Source organism: Narcine bancroftii, chromosome 4 (genome assembly GCF_036971445.1).
Source record: "Narcine bancroftii isolate sNarBan1 chromosome 4, sNarBan1.hap1, whole genome shotgun sequence".
Classification (NCBI taxonomy): Eukaryota; Metazoa; Chordata; class Chondrichthyes; order Torpediniformes; family Narcinidae; genus Narcine; species Narcine bancroftii.
In genome coordinates, this window is record NC_091472.1 from 298,354,941 (window position 1) to 298,374,316 (window position 19,376).

The 19,376-nt window shown below is 39.2% G+C and overlaps 1 protein-coding gene and 1 long non-coding RNA gene across 24 annotated transcripts in view; one reads left to right on the forward strand and one right to left on the reverse strand.

The window, feature by feature from the left end:
* LOC138762132 (kalirin-like) overlaps positions 1-19,376 on the forward strand; it is an 873,682-nt gene that overhangs the window by 685,459 nt on the left and 168,847 nt on the right. For 22 of the 23 annotated variants that reach the window (XR_011356765.1, XM_069935559.1, XM_069935558.1 and 19 more), the window contains one exon: positions 7,674-7,920. Coding sequence is in view for 22 of the 23 variants with exons in the window: in XM_069935559.1 (XP_069791660.1) it covers positions 7,674-7,920 (247 nt within the window). In the remaining variant the exon portion in view is untranslated. Of the gene's footprint in view, positions 1-4,084; positions 4,164-7,673; positions 7,921-19,376 lie in introns of those variants that run through there. The other variant, XM_069935575.1, reaches the window with a different exon arrangement.
* Positions 7,592-19,265, reverse strand: LOC138762141 (uncharacterized). The gene is made up of 2 exons (XR_011356768.1): positions 19,155-19,265; positions 7,592-7,911 (listed from the first exon to the last, which is right to left on the reverse strand). It is a non-coding gene; the product is annotated as an uncharacterized lncRNA (long non-coding RNA).

Here is a 19,376-nt window from a genome sequence, read left to right on the forward strand (position 1 = left end):
TTGAATCTTAATTTACAATACACTGATATAAATCAAAGGAATTAGACAAAAGCATGCCACCTAAAAGTAGTAAAATAACCTATTTTTTAATTACCATGTTGACAGAAGAAACTACCAATGCTGGAATATGAAGTAAAAACAAACTGCTAGAAGATCTCAGTGGGTCAAGTTACATCTGTAGAGACAAATAGGATGCTCAATGTTTTGGATCAAGATCTTGGGTTAGAACTAAAGTAGCGAAAGATAGTCTGGATGTAGATTCTGAGGGAAAAAAAAATAGGCAAATGGAGAGTGGAGACTGTGGTGCACTGTTAGCTAGAATCAGGCACACACAAAGACTGTACAACAGGCTTTAATCCACAAAGACTTCCACAGAGCCAGGATGGCTGTGGCTGCAGCAACTCTGAGTGAGGCCTTGGGAGGCCGGCGCAGGCTTATATCCCGGAGGTTGATTGACACCCGACCGAGTGGGGCTTGATCCATTCAGGCCGACTGATTGACAGCCGGCCAGGTGTTGTCCTCTCCCCTTACACTTCTGTAGGTACAGAGGTTTTCCCCTGCAGTAGGCCGGTGGTGTACCACCACAGAGACAAAGCCTGATGGGTGATGGTTGAAGATACACAAGATGAGGGACAGATGAGACCAGATGGGTGAGGGATATTTTTTAAAACAACCACTGCTCATTTTTTTGATATTGTGAAATTTCAACATTCTCTATTTGAAAGAGCAGTTTTGAATGAAATGGCAAATTTGTTCTCAGTCCCTGTACTAGGTTAATTAAAGTAAAAGATCACTGTTTTCACTGTTTATTCTGGACCAATAGCTCAGCTATCTTTTAAAATTGCAATTATATTACGTTTATCCAGAAAGCATTTTAAGTTCACATAATCAAGATAATTTAGACAAAATTTGTATCACCCCTTCAAGTCATTAACATAAATACAACCAATGAGTTCCTTCCTATGTAGCACCTACAGACAATATGAATGTTGCTAATATACCTGAAAGATGAACCTAACCATATTCACAACCCTCACCTCAATTGAACATGCACATTTGTTGTGATGATGGGGTGAAAAAGGGGAGAAGATCAGAGCTTAGAATGGAAATGGGAAAGATTGGGATGGGGTAGTGGAATGGTGTTGACTAAGAACAGCTAGTGAGATTTTTAGAGGAAGGATATGAATTAGAGGGAGTCATGAAAGACATGACAAGAAGGTGTGCAGGGAATGCAGAGGAACAAAATGTCAGGAGCTCTGGTGGACACAGAATGTCAGAAATTGTGGAATGGGAAGAGTTTCAGAAACTAAATGTCAGAAGCTTTCTTGCATTTGAATCAGTTTTTTTTTGAGGGATGGGGTGCTAAATTTCAGAGATGAGGAAAGAATGACTACTCTTTATATTTCAGCAGATTGTTGAAAGTTGCATAAGCAATGCTAATGAGATAAACAGGTCAATTGTCTCAACATTAGACTTCACTGGAGAAGTTTTTTAGGCCAATGTCAACTGCTTCATCAATGGTTAATTTTCCCAAATGTTAGAACTGGGACAGTTCCATGTGTAACTCTTCAGATAATAAACCAACCAACAACCACATACTGGCAGACATGGCCACTCAAGGGACAATTGTAATTTTTCATCTATATCAATGATCTGGATGATAATGTGGTAAATTGGATCATCAAGTTTGCAGATGACACTGACATTGGAGGCTTTCAAAGCTTCAGAGGGATCTGACCAGCTGGAAAAATGGGCTGAAAAATGGCAGATGGAATTTAATGCAGACAAGTGTGAGGTGTTCTATTTTGGAAGGACAAGCCAAGAAAGGACAAATACAATAAATGGTAGGGCACTGAGGAGTGCAGTAGAACAGAGGTAACATTTAAGAAAAATTTGGATAGGTACATGGATGGGAGGGGTATAGAGGGCTATGGACTGAGTGCAGTTCAGTGGGACGATGTAGAATAATAATTTGGCACAGATGAGAAGGACCCTTGGTTCTAATATTCAAGCTCACATTGTGAATTAAAGACGACATCTCCCTTCCAGACAGGGTGAAAAATTTCCATGCATGGTTTAACAAGAACAGGCTGATGTGGAAGAAAGTTCCATGTCCTCCTAATGAATGGGCCCTCTGTATAGTTGCAGCCGAGGTGAGGAGAACCCTATCCAAGATGAACCCACACAAGGCAGCGGGACCAAACAACATACCTGGTCAGATATTTAAGGACTGTGCAGACCAACTGATGGAGGTCTTTATGGATATCTTCAGCACCTCACTGCAGCAATCTATTGTCCCAACAGGTTTCAAGACAGCCACTATTAGCCCAATATCAAAGAGAACGACAGTAACACACCTCACTGACTACTTCCCATGGCACTTACTTCCAAAATTATGAAATGCTTCAAGCATCCACTGATGGACTGCATCAAAGCATACCTCCCAGAAACACTGGATCCATTTCAATTCACTTTCAAAGAAACATTCCACTGATGATGTCATAGTCTTGTTCCCCCCCCCCCCCCCCCACTCCATCCTGACTCATCTGGCCAAGCTGCTGTACATCAATTTCAGCTCGGTATTTAATACCATAATTCCACAGAGACTGGTGGAGAAGCTGTCCCCTAACCCCTTCTGTAACTGGATTCTGGACTTCCTAACAGAAAGTCCATAGTCTGTCCAAAACTGAAACAGAATGTCAAGCACTGTCACACTGAGAACTGACAGACCTCAGGGCTGTGTGCTCAGCTTGCTCCTGTTCACGCTACTGACCCATGACTGCATCGTCAGACCCAGCTCCAACAAAGTGTTCATGTTTGCAGATGACACAATAGTTGGCCTCATCCACATCAGCAATGAGTTGCACTACAGAGAAGAAGTTGAAAATTTTGAGATGTGGTGCGTGAATTACAACCTGAGACTCAGTGTGGACAAGACATAGGTTATGATTATGGATTTCTTCACTACACATTAATAACTCGGTAGTGGAGAGAATAGAGAGAACATATTCTTCAGAGTCCACTTAACAAGTGACCTATCCAGAAAACACATCTTCTCACTTGTCAGGAAGGCACAAAAGTGACTGAACTTCCTGAGAAAACTGAAGCAAGCAAAGCTACCATCATCATTATCTCAACTTTCTACAGGAGCTCTATCATCCAAGCTAACTGCATCACTGTGTCATGTCAAGTCAACCTTATTTATCAGTCATACCATGCTCGCAAGGTAGGACGAGATAGCACTGAATATACACTGAAAGTCCTTGACACACTATCCACATCTGTTCTGGGAGTTCAGAAGCCTGATGGCTTGGGAGAAAAAGCTGTTTCCATTCTGGACATAAGGGCCCGACTGCTTCGGTACCTCCTGCCAGATGGCAGAAGGGAGAACAGTTTACATGCGGGATGTGTGGAGTCTTTCACAATGTTTATTGCTTTCTGCCTGCATCAAGTGTAGTAGATGTCCTCCATTCTGGGGAGAGGTTCCCCAGTGATCTTTTCCGCTGACTTCACTATCCTCTGCAGTGTCTTGCAGTCTGAGGTGATACAGCTTCCAAACCAGGCAGTGATGCAGTTGCACAGGACGCTCTCAATACATCCTCTAGAATGTAGAGGATGGAGAGTAGGAAATTAACTTTCTTCAGCCTTCACAACTGGGCTTTCTTGGCTGTGGAGATTCTCTGCCAGATGCACACCGAGGAACTTGATACTCTTGATGACCTCAACGGTAGAGCGTGATCTCCCCAGGCCCTTCTGAAGTTGACAAGCATCTCCTGTGCTTTTTTAATGTTCAGAATCAGGTTGTTTACTCTGCACCATCACCATCATTAGTGTCTGCACTTCATCTCTGTACGCTGCCTCCTCGTCCTTACTGATAAGGCACTTTCGTGTCATCAATAAACTTGATGATGTAGTTTGAGCTATGTATGGTTGCACAATCATGGGTCAGCAGATTAAACAGAAGTGAATGAAGCATGCAGCCCTGTGGGGGGGGGGGGGTTGGGGGGGGTTGGGGGGGGGTTGGGGGGCATGCTCAATGTGATGTCTTAGAGTGCTGTTTCTCATCTGGACTGCCTGAGGTCTCCCTGTCAGGAAGTCAAGAATCTAATCGCAGAGGGAAGTGTTTAGACCCAGCAGGCCCAACTTCCTTATCAGGTACTGAGGTATGATTGTGTTGAATACCAAATTGAAGTCAATAAACAGCAATCAAATAAATAAGTCTTTATTTTCCAGGTGGGTGAGGGCTTGTTGAAGGGCGGTGGCTATAGCATCATCCGTGGAGCAGTTGGATCAGTATGCTAACTGCAGGGGGTCCAGTGAGGGGGGCAGCAGATGCTTGATGTGCCCCGTGATGAGCTTCTCGAAGCACTTCATGACGATGGACATGAGGTACAGCTGCTATAGAGAATTGGGTTGGAGGTCCGTCCACAGAAATATAAAAGAGGCAGAGAGGATCACTGGTGTCTCCCTCTCGCCCCACCCCAACCCCGCCCAACCATCAATGTGATCTACTTGGATAATTTTTTGAAGAGGGAACGCAAAATCATTGAGGACCCCTAGGCCCTGCACACAACAGCTTTCATCTATTCCCACTGGGAAAGAGATACAAAAGTATTGGATCCAGCAACAGCAGAAATAGCTTCTTTCTTTGAACAATGAGACTTCTGAACGACTAAATGAACTGCTCACACTAACCATCCAAGCATCTACCATTTATTAACCAATATCTATTTATTTTTATATATGTATCTTTGTCCTGCATATGCATTGCTTGTCTGTATGTGCATTATGTCTGGTGGTGGGTTCACATGTTTTGCCCCGAGGACTGGAGAACACTTTCATCGGGTTGTACTTGTACAATCGGATGATAAATAAGCTTGATCTTGAAATTGACATTGATAATAAATGCATAACACGAGTACTAGGCAATTAGAGTAGAGAGAGCTTATACACTTTCCTGTTACTTTTAATAACATTACCTGCATTAAATGCTCATTGCTGACATTCTGAAGATTGCTAGTTACCAGAAATTGATTATAAATGTTGTTGAGCATTGTACAGTTACCAGTGGATGTGTAGAATCTTTAAATGCAGAGCATTGCAAAACTATGATCGTGGAGCAATTTTGTATTCATTTCTGTGTGTTTTTGTTCTAAGGGAATGTCTATGTTGCTGAGATGAAAGATTGATCATGATCTTATTGATTGGGCATAAGGTGATGAATAGTTGACTCCTCTTCTATTTCTGCACTTTTCAGCCTATTATTTTCTTGCCTGAACATCTGTTTTCCAGCTCAGATCTTCCTCAAGTGAAGCAGCTATATAACATGTGAAATTTATATGCAACTTGCTCTTTACTCTCACTGGCTTGAAAACCAGTTGTTCTTGTATACTCACAGAATGATTAAATTTTATTAACTACTTAAACCCCGGACAATCAAACACTGTTCTTTGTTGTCACTGAGATCTCTGACCTGTGCCCTCAAATACAACTTCATATTAGTGCCTGGACTGCCTTACCTTTGGAGGTCAAGACATTCCGCTTCCGATCCTCAGGATCATTCAAGGCTGTGACTTCTGATCTTTGCTACATCTCAGAATCTGCTGTTACCTGTGGCACTGGGGAAATGACCAAGCTCCATACTCAAGCAACAAAGATTTCATATACTTTTCCTTCAGTCACAGGAGCAGGTAAAGAGGGCCCAGCCATTTGGCTACATTTAAGTCTTCCCAGAGAATAGATTTAATGGCACTCAAACAGCCTCCCAGACTGTGGTCCTGAAGAGTACCAGTGGCTCCCATACCAACAGAACCCGCCTTCTGCATGGATTGCCTTTTATCAAACTGCATGCAACTCCCTGATCCCTTGGGAGCATTCTCCTTCTCATTCTCTTGGGATCATTCTCATTCTCATTCTCTTGGGAGCATTCTCATTCTCATTCTCATTCTCTTGGGAGCATTCTCATTCTCATTCTCATTCTCATTTTCTTGGGAGCATTCTTATTCTCATTCTCATTCTCTTGGGAGCATTCTCATTCTCATTCTCTTGGGAGCATTCTCATTCTCATTCTCTTGGGAGCATTCTCATTCTCCTTCTCATTCTCTTGGGAGCATTCTCATTCTCATTCTCATTCTCTTGGGAGCATTCTCATTCTCATTCTCTTTCTATCATTGGCACATCCTTCTCATTCAGCAACAATTCATTCACCTGGGATATTGTGAGCATTTCTGGTTAACATGCTATAGGAATAATGTGATTGGCTAGAGGAGATGCGGAAAGGATTTAAAAGGATGTGGCCGGGAGTGGCAGGCTTGATTTATGAGGAGAAACTGGATAGACTTTTTTTTCCTGGGTGCTTAGAAGGCTGAGGGGTGACCTTATAGAGGTATAAAAAATGATAAGGGGGCATAGATCAGATGAAATGTCACTGTATTGTGGTCCATTGAGCAGCAGTTTCTCTGTTCCACTATACATTTTGGAAATACAGATGGCCTATAGTAGGCAGGCACCTCAAAGCATTGGACAGATACTGCCACCCCTCTGACAGAATAAATAAATCCACATCAGTAACTTCTGCCAGGCTCGCATTCTTTGTATTGAGCCTTAAAGTACATACAACCAGCTCCAATGAACAGATTACATCATTATTATACCTATCACTAGATTCCCAAAACAACCCATTCTATGCAGCAGCAGATCACCAGGAAGTCGAAGGTTGTATTAAGGAATCCATGAAAACATTTTCATCAACTCTTGGCAGTCTTTGGCCAATGACTGGTCAAAATGCTGAAGGCACATACAGGAAGTCACTGAAAACCTTTGATCTTTTTGGCAGTAACACATGGATACCTAGTGAAAAGGAAAACATCACCCTACTCACACTACCAACCTACTTCCTGAATCAAGCACTTCTTGACACAACCCTGGAACCCACATAATCAGAACCGAAGAAATGCCCAAGAAGGATATCAAATGAAGAAGTTCTGACCCTACCCCCCTCCCCCACCACCGGTTTGTTTGCTGTAACTCTTGAGTGAGCATTAATTAATAATTGGAGCTTATTTTACCTTAATCCAGATGAAGGATTCTGTTGATAACTAATTTGATAAATTCTGAACATCTTGAGCAAATACAAACCATTTATCCAATCACCACTATTCTTTAAGAGTGGCTGAACAGATCACTTGTATAAATAACTGTAAATTTACTACCCTTGTGAGACTTTTAATTTCTTCATGAAAAACCATAACAATTTGCTAGAAATAATTGCACTATTTATAATTCCAACATACAATTGCTCCAACAGAAGATGGAATTTAAATTATACACTCATAACTGACAAGATATTTCTGGAACTAATGTATTTATTATTAAGAACCCGACTATCTAATTTCCAGGATAAAATAGCTTTATCCAGACAGTAAATGAAACTACTACTTTCTATTTATGTAATCAGTTTTGAATAGTCAACTGTGTTTGGAGATTTCTACAATTTGGTTTGGTTGTTTGACATTAGTTCACATACGGAGTAATGTTATTTACATTCATGGGAAAATGCCTGAGAAAGAACCAAGTAAAACCAAAGGAAAAATTGTGGCCTTTTAAAAGTTTTTATTAAAAAATAGAAGTGTAGGTTATGTTAATTCAGATGCCAACTTTTCTTCTCCCCACAGCTTTCTGGAGGTTGTGAATTAACTGTGGTGCTACAAGACTTCATCGCAAACAATAGCAGTGAACTCAATATCCAAACAGGACAAACTGTAGAGCTATTGGAGAGACCAAGTGAAAGACCAGGCTGGTGCTTAGTACGTACAACAGATAGAAGCCCTCCATTGGAAGGGTTGGTCCCAAGCTGTACACTCTGTATTTCACATTCCCGCAGCAGTGTGGAGATGGAATGCTTCTTCCCATCTGGAAAAGGTAATTACAGTTTTATAATGCCTTCTTTGTCATAGGATCTAGAGTAATATCAGGGTTTCAAGAGTTGAAGATTATTTAGTTTGAAATATTACAACAATATTCTCTTCTAAAATAAACAAAATTTTATTTTATATGTTTTGATTGGGATCTGTCCTATTGAAATGTCCCAAGAGATCACGTTTCTATAAAAACAGTTTGATAATCACCTGTCTTAGCAAGAGTATAAGCTTCCGAAAAAAAGAGAAACGCAAACAATTTGGTTTCATGCAATTAATTGCAGATCTCTTGTGTGCTGATTCCGTTTGAGATAGAATATAACAACTGCTTATAATGTAAAATATCGATATGTCAATATGTCTATGGGTAGAACTGTAAAGAACAAAATACCATTGTGTTTTGGCCTTATTGTGGTGTAGGAATTGAACTGCAGTAGTGTTCTCAGATGTTTACAAGGTAGTTTTCCATTGAGTGGCATGAGATTTGAAGCGGGCCCAATATTTGTGAACAGAGTATAAATCCTGGAGACTTCAATTGAATAATTGAAGGTATGCAGGATTAACATCTAACCTTGCAGAGCAAGAATTCTAACTTTTTCTCTGTTGAAATTCAATGCAATTGTTCACTGCCTTCTCAAGACCCATCCCTGAAAGAGTATCTGATAGAGTTACTTTAAAGCTATCAGTTACAGAATTACCATTAAATGTATTAATACTGTGTTCCACTTATGAGAAAGTTTCATTGTTTGCAATGCTTTTGTTCAGCAGGAAAACACTGTCTTTGAGAGAGGAGAGGGACAGTGTGAGGGAGGAGTCTAGAATAGAGAAAGAAAGAAAGATCAGATGGAGTGTCAGTAGCTGGAAGATGTGCAGCTGATCACATTGAATCCTAACTTTCATATATAGAAACTAAGTCTGGGAGGGCTGTTGCTTCACCTATGTCTCTACAACTAGTCTCCTCACTCCTCACTCTCCCATGTTCCTCACACTTTCTCGCTGCTCCTCACACTCTCACTTCTTCTCACTCTCTTCCTGCTGCATTTTGTTCCACTGCCTATCATTCACTCCTACTCTTTAACTTTGTAGAGGTGGATACATTTAGAACATTTAAAAAACATTAATCGGGTAACCGAAGAGGAAGCCATTTGCGGTCATTCACAGTATAAGAGCTACTGCACTATTGTACGGAAATCTGAAGTCCAGTATCTCTAGGTTCAAGAATACTTTTTCTTCCAACAGCAATCAGGTTCTTGAACCTCCCAAACTACCCAAACCATAAATTACTCCGGGACCACCAATGGATCCGTCTGTACAATAGAAAAAACATCACTGTTTTTACAATAGCTGCAACTGTGAATATTTATGTATCTATCTTGATATGTATAAAAAAGTTATCCTCAGAAAAGTATCCTTTTCCGTTTCATGGCACATTATTGTCATTTATACTATTGTTTTTGGTGTATCTTACATACCTGCATAGTTGTAGCAAGCAAGAATTTTGGTGCATCTTTATATTGTACCAATGTATATGGTAATAAACTCTCAAATCATATCATATCATACTGGCTCACAGATTACCTGCAAATCAGTTGATGTTTGCCTTGGCTGTCACCTCCTGGTTACAATTCCTAAAACCTCAAGAATCTCATCTGGCAAAGTAAAGCAACTGCCCCATCCACAAAATGTCCATTACCTTTAAAGTCCAGTTTTGTCAACCCTAACCTTTCACTCCTGTTCAAATAAATGCCTGCCCCTCCCTCCAAACAGTGCACAACCTCCAGGGATGAAAAGATAAATTATAGCCTTTCAACTAGGGTTGAAGTAACTTTTAATTCATCAATTCTTTTGAAACTGTCCCTTGGGACAAAGGATTATGCACTTTCACTGTGATTTTGTGAATTCTGAGTTGATTAATAATACATCCTATGCAGCAACCACAGCTTTGCCTCACTGTTCATGATCTCCATGTACTCTCACTGGAAAGACTCAGTGCTGTGTCTTCTTTTATGCTTTCCATCTAGACTGTGATTTTACATGTTTTTGAGGATGCGTTGAGGCCATCGTTGGTGTGTCCTCTGGCTTGTGGGTAATTTGGCCAGCTCACTGAACTCGCCAAATAAAATCAGAACCTTGAAGCAGCAATGTTGCCCTGGGAGAGGAGGATAACATTAGTTGCCTATAACATAAATGGCATAGAGAACTTTGCTGAGATAGCACTTGTGGAGCATGATCAGTGCCTTTAAGGTGGCTGCCATTATTTCTCCACATGTTCATTGCCCACAAGGGGTGCATAATAGAGCATGAGGTCAATGCCATATATGACATCTGGGTCTTCCAACAATCTATCCTGAGGTGGCAGACAGCAACTCTGTCACATTGGAAGTGATGACAGATTTTACCATGGAAATTAACAGCTGAAGGGTGGTATCTCAGATGTGAAAAATAATCTATTTTGATTGGATCAAACTGAAGATCTTAATTGTGTCAAGGATGGATTTGTGCAGTCTAGAAGGTTATAAGATCAATAAAGGGCCTTTGTCTTCTAGATGTTTAACACAAGGTCCATTGTCTCATCTGCAAGGTAGGATTTGGAAATGATTTGTTCAGCCTACAAGTACGTACAAAAGTAAACATTGAGTATGTACTATAACTTGATGACTGAAGATGGTGTGATTTTAGATCTAAATGGAGGCAACAAAGTTTGAACAGTTTCTTATTCATCTTGTGGATTAGTTGCACTCCAACTAAGAGGTTGTTAAAATTGAGGTGACTTATCACAGTGGGGAATACTAAAAGGTGGGTTGTTACAATGTCACAGCATATCTTGACTGCAGCTGATACTAGAATTGGATCTGCGGTGGATTTTTAGTTGAGGAACATAGAAGAAAGCAGATGGCGACAATTTGGTGGATAGCCAAGTTTGAGAAGGACCTTATCCCTGTATAATGGTGGCAGTTAGTTTTTTTTGCAATATCAAAGAAGTTCAAGTACAGTGGTTAATGCAGCTTGCCGCACATTTTGTGGAGTTGCCATACATGGATGAACTTGTACTCTTGAAAGATGGAAACTGCATTGTTTCAAAAGGAGATCTGCAACCATGGAAGGGAAGGCTAAAAGAAAATTTCTGCAAGGAACATCCCTGTGGCAAGCAACACAAGAAATTACAACACTAAAAGGCAATATTTCACTGATTATATCCATGTCAGTCAAAAGAGGGCTACCCAATGTAATACCATCTTACTCTATCTGGTCCACAGACTTGGGAGTCAATGGGCTTCATGTACATATCCAAGTACTTTTTTTCAAACATCATGAGGTTATGTCTTGATTATCTTTTTACCCTGCTATGAAATACCTTGTCTTTACCCCTGATTATAGACCCAACATGTCATTTGCTGTCTCCAGGCCTTCAAAATGTTTACTCTTCAGTTAAATCAACTTTGGCTTCCTTTGTATGAAGACAAACTGCCTAGCCTATCCAAACCATCATCACAGCGGAAATTTTCCAGTCCTGCCAATATCCTCATCAACATCATTTGCATTATTTCCAATACAATCACATCTATCCTGACTAGAACTATACTCTAGCTGCAGTCTAACAAATGTGTATGCAGCTCTCTTATTATTTTACTGCTCTTTTACTCTTTGCCTTGCCTAATAAAGGAAAGCATTCTGCTTGCCTTTTTAAGTTTTTATAGCAAGATCTAGGGTATGCACTTTCTCCCCCCATACTTCTCGCTTCTTCCATATGCAATACTTTCCACGTACATTTCCAGACTGAATCTCATTTGCATCTTTTTTTCTCCAAACAAACCAGATGTTCAATATCTTGCCTGTAGTCTAAAGGTTTTTTTTTCACATTGTCAAAAACAGACACAATTTTATTAGAGATGTCTTTATTGTGCCTCCCATATTAAATTGAGGATTTATTAAATTATCAATAAATATATTCTTTTACCAGTTAAGAATTTTTTGACCTCCTTTTCAATTGTGGTCTTGTCACAGACACTCAAATACATTTATCAACACTTAATACGTTAGTTAGATATGCCTTTCTCTTAGTTAATACACAGAATCGAAAATGTGTATTGCCCCTCAAAAGTTATTTGTCTAGAGACTCCTGTGTAATTATCATAATTGATCTTTTTTGCCTTTTAGAAAATAGTAACATCTCTGAGATACTTGGCTTATTCTCCTCTTCTCAAATAAGAGAGATGATATGATGAATTTGTGTCATATTTTAACACTTCAGCAGGGTGTTCCAGAAGCCTTGTTATTTTCATCTGGTGGATGGACTTTTCAACATGCCAAACAGGGCTGTCCATTCCAGGATGTTATATCTTGGATGACTGCATTTTGGCTACAGTAAACTGGAACTTAATTCAAAAATCACAGTAGCCTTATTTTTCTTAAAAATGGAAAACCTAGCACAACAGAGAAAATCTAGGAGTCAAGGCTTGTTTCCACATTCTCGCCTGACATAGTTTGCCCTCAGGAAATTGTCAATATTCCCCAAAAACACTTTTTGAGGATGCAGGATCCATCAAATTTTCTGCTGACCCCAAGAGGGGCATTCTTTAAGATAGCAGCTGGAGAATTACTAACATTCCTTTATCGATGTAAAAGACCTAGATTTGGGCATATGTCTCTTACCTTAAATCCTAAACTACACATCATTTATGGATTGCCTTGATCTTTTGATATTTGGGATTTTTCTGTTCTTAAATTAATCCTCTTTAGTAATTTGCGAAGAGATCTGTTCTTTACCTCTAATAACGATACTCAGAAAATTTAGTTTCAGATGCAGATAGTTTATTTTTTAAATCCAAGAGAAGTTCCTGTCATTTGGTTACAGCTCACATGCATGCCCAATTCGACAGATGCACACACCCTACTTTCCTGGAGTTGACATATGCACTGCTCATCCAGAAGTGATGCATATTTGTGGCACATTCTCTAAATAGCATAAATCCACATGTTGATAGGTTGCCCAGTGCACCCAGCTCTTCCTGTTGTTCGTCTGACAATCTTCTTCAGCAGCCTATACATAAGTCCTCTGCAGCTTGTGATTTTCCTCTTAGATGAACCAATACTCATGGGAAATAATTCCTTTCACACCAGAGTCCACACAATAGTGACTGATGATTCACCATTTGAAGTCCTGTCTTGCACCCTTTACCCCGAGGTATATGTAGGATCAGCTGCTAAATTAATCTTGAGAATGGCCAGGTCATGTGAAGTATTTTCAAGAAGGCCAGCTGATTTGAAGCGCCAGTTAAATCTCCACATTGTCTGCAGCTGAAAAAAAAGCAAGCAGCTGGGAATGATCTGAGTGTAGTGAGGCTCGAGGTTAATGGAAGTAGCTGGAAGTGACTGTTGATTGTCATCCAAATAGTGTAGAGCGTGATAACCACAAGAAGATGAGAGAGAACAAAGCGTGAAGTAATTTTGTCAGTTCACTTATCTAGTAGCCATACTCGCTCCTAAGTGGATCCTTTTCCAGCAAGAGACACAGAGATGGTGTTTGTGGCATGCTTTCAAGGCTGGATTAACGTAGTAGCGAAAGTAGCATATGCTATGGGTCCCGGATTTTCAAGGGCCTCCACGTTTATGTACTATGAATTATAAGAAACATTTTCATTTTTGTGCAGTGGCTATGAGATACCACGCTGATAGTCTGTGTTAATTACCTCAATTAAAGATGTTAATTGATTTTAGCCAATTATTACCCTTAATTGGGATGATTATCACAATCTATGGGTGTGCTCTATCTCATAGCCTCTGCACAATAGTTTGATTAAAGGCGATAATAGGCTAAAATCAGGACGCCACTGCCTCGCCTCGCTCGATCGCCTCGCTCCTAGACCCGTCCCCCCCATCCAATCCCATCTAACTCCGGATGTGGTATAATTATCCAGAGGTGTGCACCACTGTAAATTGCCTACAAAGCATACATTATTTCAGGAAAGAACCTGGACAACAGCAAAAGCTGTGGAATTTAACCTTCTCAAATAGTATCCATGCTAGAACTATCAGTTTGGCTGATAATAAGTAATCAATTACTTGAAAACATACTACCAGCTTCTTGCATTGTTAATTAGTATTTAAAAGCAGCAAGACATGGTTGTAAATATTGTATGTTAAATGAAGAAACATTAAAGTGAATCTTGTCATCATAAATTGTAACAGTCATGCCAATCGTCACTGACAAAGGTTTTGTCACAATTATCATCAATGAAAAGATCGGCACAAAGAAAGAGAGAGGGACACATCCTGAGATTGAGGGTCTGAACATGATAGGGACAAATATAAAGAGAGAGACCGTGATCCGTGAGAAAGGGAGAGACCGAGAGAAGAGACAAAGTCTCAAGGACAGGCACAGAGATACAAAAAAGGACTGATATTGGGAAAGGAGGTAATGGAGTAAAGATAAAGAAAAGAGTAGATATGAAAATGAAGATCAGGATAGTGATAAAGAAAAGGAAAAGGATCAGATTAAGAACAATCACAGAGAGAAGGGACAGGAAAGAGAAAAAGACATGAAATGGGATAAACACCATAGAGATAAAAGGGACCAGACTGACAAAAGCAAAACCAAGAAGAGAAAGAGTTCCCCAGAGGCTACTGCGAATTAACAACTGTACAGAACCAAAAATGCTGAGTTTGTCCTGATTTAAATTGAAGAAATTACAATTGGTTTACCTGTACATGTCAGTTTTGTTTTAATAAAATGTGTAAGTAAGTTTTAACAGGGGAGGGGATGGGTGCAATTTCAGTGCACATGCAAAATATGTAAGTAAGTTTTAACAGGGAGGGGCACAGTTTCAATGCTTGCCATTGGTGCCATGTTCCCTAGATACGCCACTGGTATTCACTGAATATATAGTGATCTGAGAAAGCCAGCATCATTTTGTTAAGAATAATTAAGACTATTTCAAACTTACCAAAATGGAAATGCAGGTCCAATGTCAGAAACTCTCTTGGTGGGGTGGGTGGCAGTCACATTTCCCCCTCACTGTTCCTGCACCAGCCGGCACAATTTAGGGCCTCTTTAAAATAAATGCTACAGCCCTGCAATACCTTAATCGGCACTGCATACTTTTCAGTTTAGAGAGTACTGCTGTGATAATAACGTTATTTGAATGCAGTTACCCATATGCAAGATGTAGTGCAAAGAAATCAGGATTAGGAAAAAAGGGTGTTAGAAACTGGAGGGCACTTAATTATAACCAAATGTTGGTGGAAACTGAGTTATGGTGGAGTGCTTATAGGAACCAGGGAAGAGATATATTTGCAATGTATATGCTAGTAAGTTTTAAATTATCTGGAATCTTAGCTGCCTTTTCCTGAAGACTCAGCCAACACCTTTTTTTTTTGCGGTCCTTCAATTTATTAATAGAATGTAAATTGCTTGCTTTCCACTGCAAATGCATCTCTCTGTGATCTCATTCAAACACATCTCTCTGCTGCTTTTCATTTTCCATTCTTATTTCCTTCCCTCTATTATTTTGCTTTAAAAGCTCAACTCTGCAATGTCCTTATCAAAGCCAACCATTCCTCTACTGCTTTATCTTTTCTTCCTTTTCAGTCTTCTCATTTTTTTTCTCATAAATGCTGAGCCAACCAGGAAAATGGCAGTTCTGGATTGGGTATTGCACAATGAACCAGAGTTGATAAGGGGGCTGAAGGTAAGAGAAGCCTGAGGAGGCAATGATCATAATATGGTCAAATTCGCCCAGCAGTTTAAGAGGGTCAGAATACCAGTGGAAGAAAGGGATGACAGAGGTATGAGAGAATAACTTGCTAAAGTTGATTGGAAAGGGCCATTGGCAGGGAAGATGGCAGAGCAGCAATGGCTGGAGTTTCTGGGAGAAGGTGCAGGAGACCGTGTACCCATGCACTTTGGCAGAAGGAATAAAAGGAAGACTATTATTTGGATGGGGACATAATTCAAAATTCAGAGGAGCAAAGGGACTTGGGAGTCCTTATGGAAGATATCCAAAGGTGGCGAAGAAGGCAAATGCAATGTTGGCATTCATATTTAGAGGAATAGGATAAGAACTTTATAAGGCACTGGTGAGCTTTCACTTGGAGATCAAGGAACAGTTTGGGGATCCTTTTTTTTTTAGAAAGGATTTCCTGGCCTTTGGGACAGATCAAAGAAGATTCACAAAAATAATTCCTGAAATGAAGAGATTGGCATATGAGGAATGCTTGATAGCTCTTGGACTGTACTCCTTAGAGTTCAGAAGAATGAGAAGGGACCTCATAGAAGCATTTGGAATGTTAAAAGGCCTGGACAGAGTAAATGTGGCAAAGTTGTTTCCCATGGTAAGGGAGTCTAGGACAAGAGGGGACAACTTCAAGATTGTAGGACACCCATTTAAAACAGAGATGTGGTGGGATTTCTTTAGCCAGAGGGTGGTGAACCTCTGTAATTTGTTATCTTCAGGTGGCTGTGGCAGCCAAGTTGTTGGGTATATTTAAGACAGAGATTGATAGGTATCTAAATAGTCAGCGCATCAAAGGATATGGGGAGAAGGCAGAGGAGTGCATAGAACATAAATCATGGAATATTACAGCACAGTACAGACCCTTCGCCCCATGATGCTGTTTTGACCCTAATATACCTACCAAAAAACTAAAGCCTCCCTACCTTATAACCCTCTATTTTTCTTTCATCGTGACTTCTGTAAACCAATCCAAAAATGTCTGAATTTGATAATATATTTCTTCAAATCATGTGACATTATATCACCAACTTGGTCAATCCCAATTCTTGGAAACCACATGATCATATACTGGAATCCTTAACAGTTTGTTTCATTTTTGACTTTTCCAAAACCACTCCATACCCATAACCACCTCTGACCTCATCTCTGTTCAAGAGGCTTAATTGCTTTTACGCCTAGTACTTGAGTTTCAATTAAGAAAAAACACTTCTGTTCTATTGTGCCTCTGCTTTCCAGGTGCATTGACTCCAAGAATGAACCCTCTTCTGAATGTATTGTATGGGTGTATGTAACACTGAAACCAACCCAAAACTAACCGAAGACATGTTTATAAGAAATATAACAACATTAACCTAAGGATTATTATTAACACAGATCTATTACAAATGGTTGATGGAGACCATATGTTCAGAAATGTCCAACCAGATTTCCAGAGTGAGGCAGAACAGCCTAAAAAAAACTGGTTATTACCTTATTTCATTTCAGGCAGAAAAACAATTATTTTCAATGGCAGAACTCAATCATTTGATTTATTTTTTTTTTAATTTGAGAAAGCCCTCAGATTCTCTGATGAAATTCAAATAGAGGTTTCGTCATCTTAGACATTTATTTGTCCCATCCAAGTTAAGGTTCATCCTGTTCCTTATACTGACAAAGAAGTAAAGGACTAAAGTGTGTACCTTGATGATTAATGATTCTCCAGGTGACCTACTTTTTTTAAAAAAAAGTATTGTCCTACTTTTGTAAACCCTATAGCAGTGGCCATCTGTCCTTCTGTTTCCTGTTTATTTGGAACTTTTTTTAGGTCACCAAAACCTTGTTACAGAATTTACGAAAGTACAAAACTTTCCTTCTGCTGCTGTTTAATCTTTTTTTCTATTACTCTTGATTAATATTGCAAATCCAAGGTCAGATAACCTGAAGTTTAAAGGGCAGATAAAATATTATTAATGCTTACGATTTTAGTATTTATTTTGACTTTTCTTTAGGAATTAGAATTTTCCCCACAAATTATGTTACTTGCCTATCTTCCCAATATCTTATTATCTGTCCATGACTTGTGCTTTGAATTGATCTTGTTTCTTTTTGGGGATTGAATTGTCAATTGAATATGGGGGAGTTTTATTTGAAAGAGATCCATAAATTCTGAAAGGATACCAATGGACAGGATTTTATTTTGTTTGGAGCTTCATAACAAAATTGCTCGCATTGTTTCCTTGTGCAGTTTGTCATGCTGAATAATAAAATTTGTCACGATATAAGAGATGTTCTCTAGATAAGTTTCTGTTGATTTATCATTTTCTGTTTCAAGAGCGATTTTTGTTAATGTTGCTATTCTGTTCCTTATGAAAATGTAGGACAGCAATTTAAAATACATTAATTGGCAATAAATAGTTTTGAATGGGGAATTTTGAAGTCCTGGTAAATTTTAAAATAATTTTCAATAAAGTTAATTTGATTTTACTATGTGTCTACGTGGAATATGGATGAGGGAGGGTTAGAAGGCTCTTGTCTGGGTGTAGGTCGATGGGATGAGGTGGAATAAATAGTTCAATGCAAACTAGATTGGCCAAAGGGCTTCTAAATTGTAGTGTACCATTGATGTAGGGACTTAGACTATGAAAAAATTGCATTGTCAGAATAAATATTGAAAAATGTTGGTAATATTTGCACCATGATCATGAATCCCAACTTCCTTTTCTTGTGTACTTTTCTATCAAGCAATTCAAAAATGTAAAAACGCAGGTGATTCTTGACAATAATAAACCAAGATCATATGGTATAATATGATTTTAAAGGCAAATAAAACAAAGGAAGATATTTGATATCCTTATTGCGGCAGATACAGTTACGTTATGTTGAACTAGATGTTAATATCCCTTAATGCACATGTGAGACTTGCTGCCTAGACCCCAACCCCAAGTATAACCCATTTGACGAAGCATACAGTTGAATTTCCAGAATCACCTCAAGTGACAGAAAATTGGTCAATTGCTGCCTTTGTCAATATGCTATCATTTGCACAACATAATCTCATTTCCTGCCTATTGAGTTTTGATTCAAAGTTTATCTTTGTTTTTTGAAATAAAGATGATTTTGTAAAGAATCATTGTAGGGGACATTTTGTGTGTGTGTTGCAGGATTTTTCAGTCTGCATTTATTAGCAACAGGCATGGCTCTCTACTTAATCCCACTTTGGCATTAGCTTAACATTTTGATCGAAGTGATTGCAAAATCATTTTATTTCTTCTAAAATATCCCAAAATCTGAAATATCCCTATCCTTTCTTACACCTTCTACATTGTGGTCATTATTCTTTGTGCTCCCTTGTACTCACACCATTCTGAATTCTCTGTAATAGCTCACTTATCTTTTTAATCACTATGGCTCGTGCCTATGTTTCCTGCAGAGCTAAGATTGACCATTTCCTTTAATCTCTTTTTGGATTTTTTTTTCCACCCTATTTCCCATCTTGTACTTGAATATTTTACCTCCAAACACCTACATGTAAATTTCAAGCTTCCAACAAAGAATTTGGCTCTCCATTTCTCATAATATGTTTGCAGATGATGACTTATTTGTTACCTTAATCCCCATGTACCCAGCAAAACTGGACTTAACATCACAATCACGACTTATGATGTAATGTATTTTGCCTCTTTGCCATTTCCTCATTTAAGTAGGTCTGGTGCACAGTTGGTTTTGATATCCTTAATCAGATTAAATG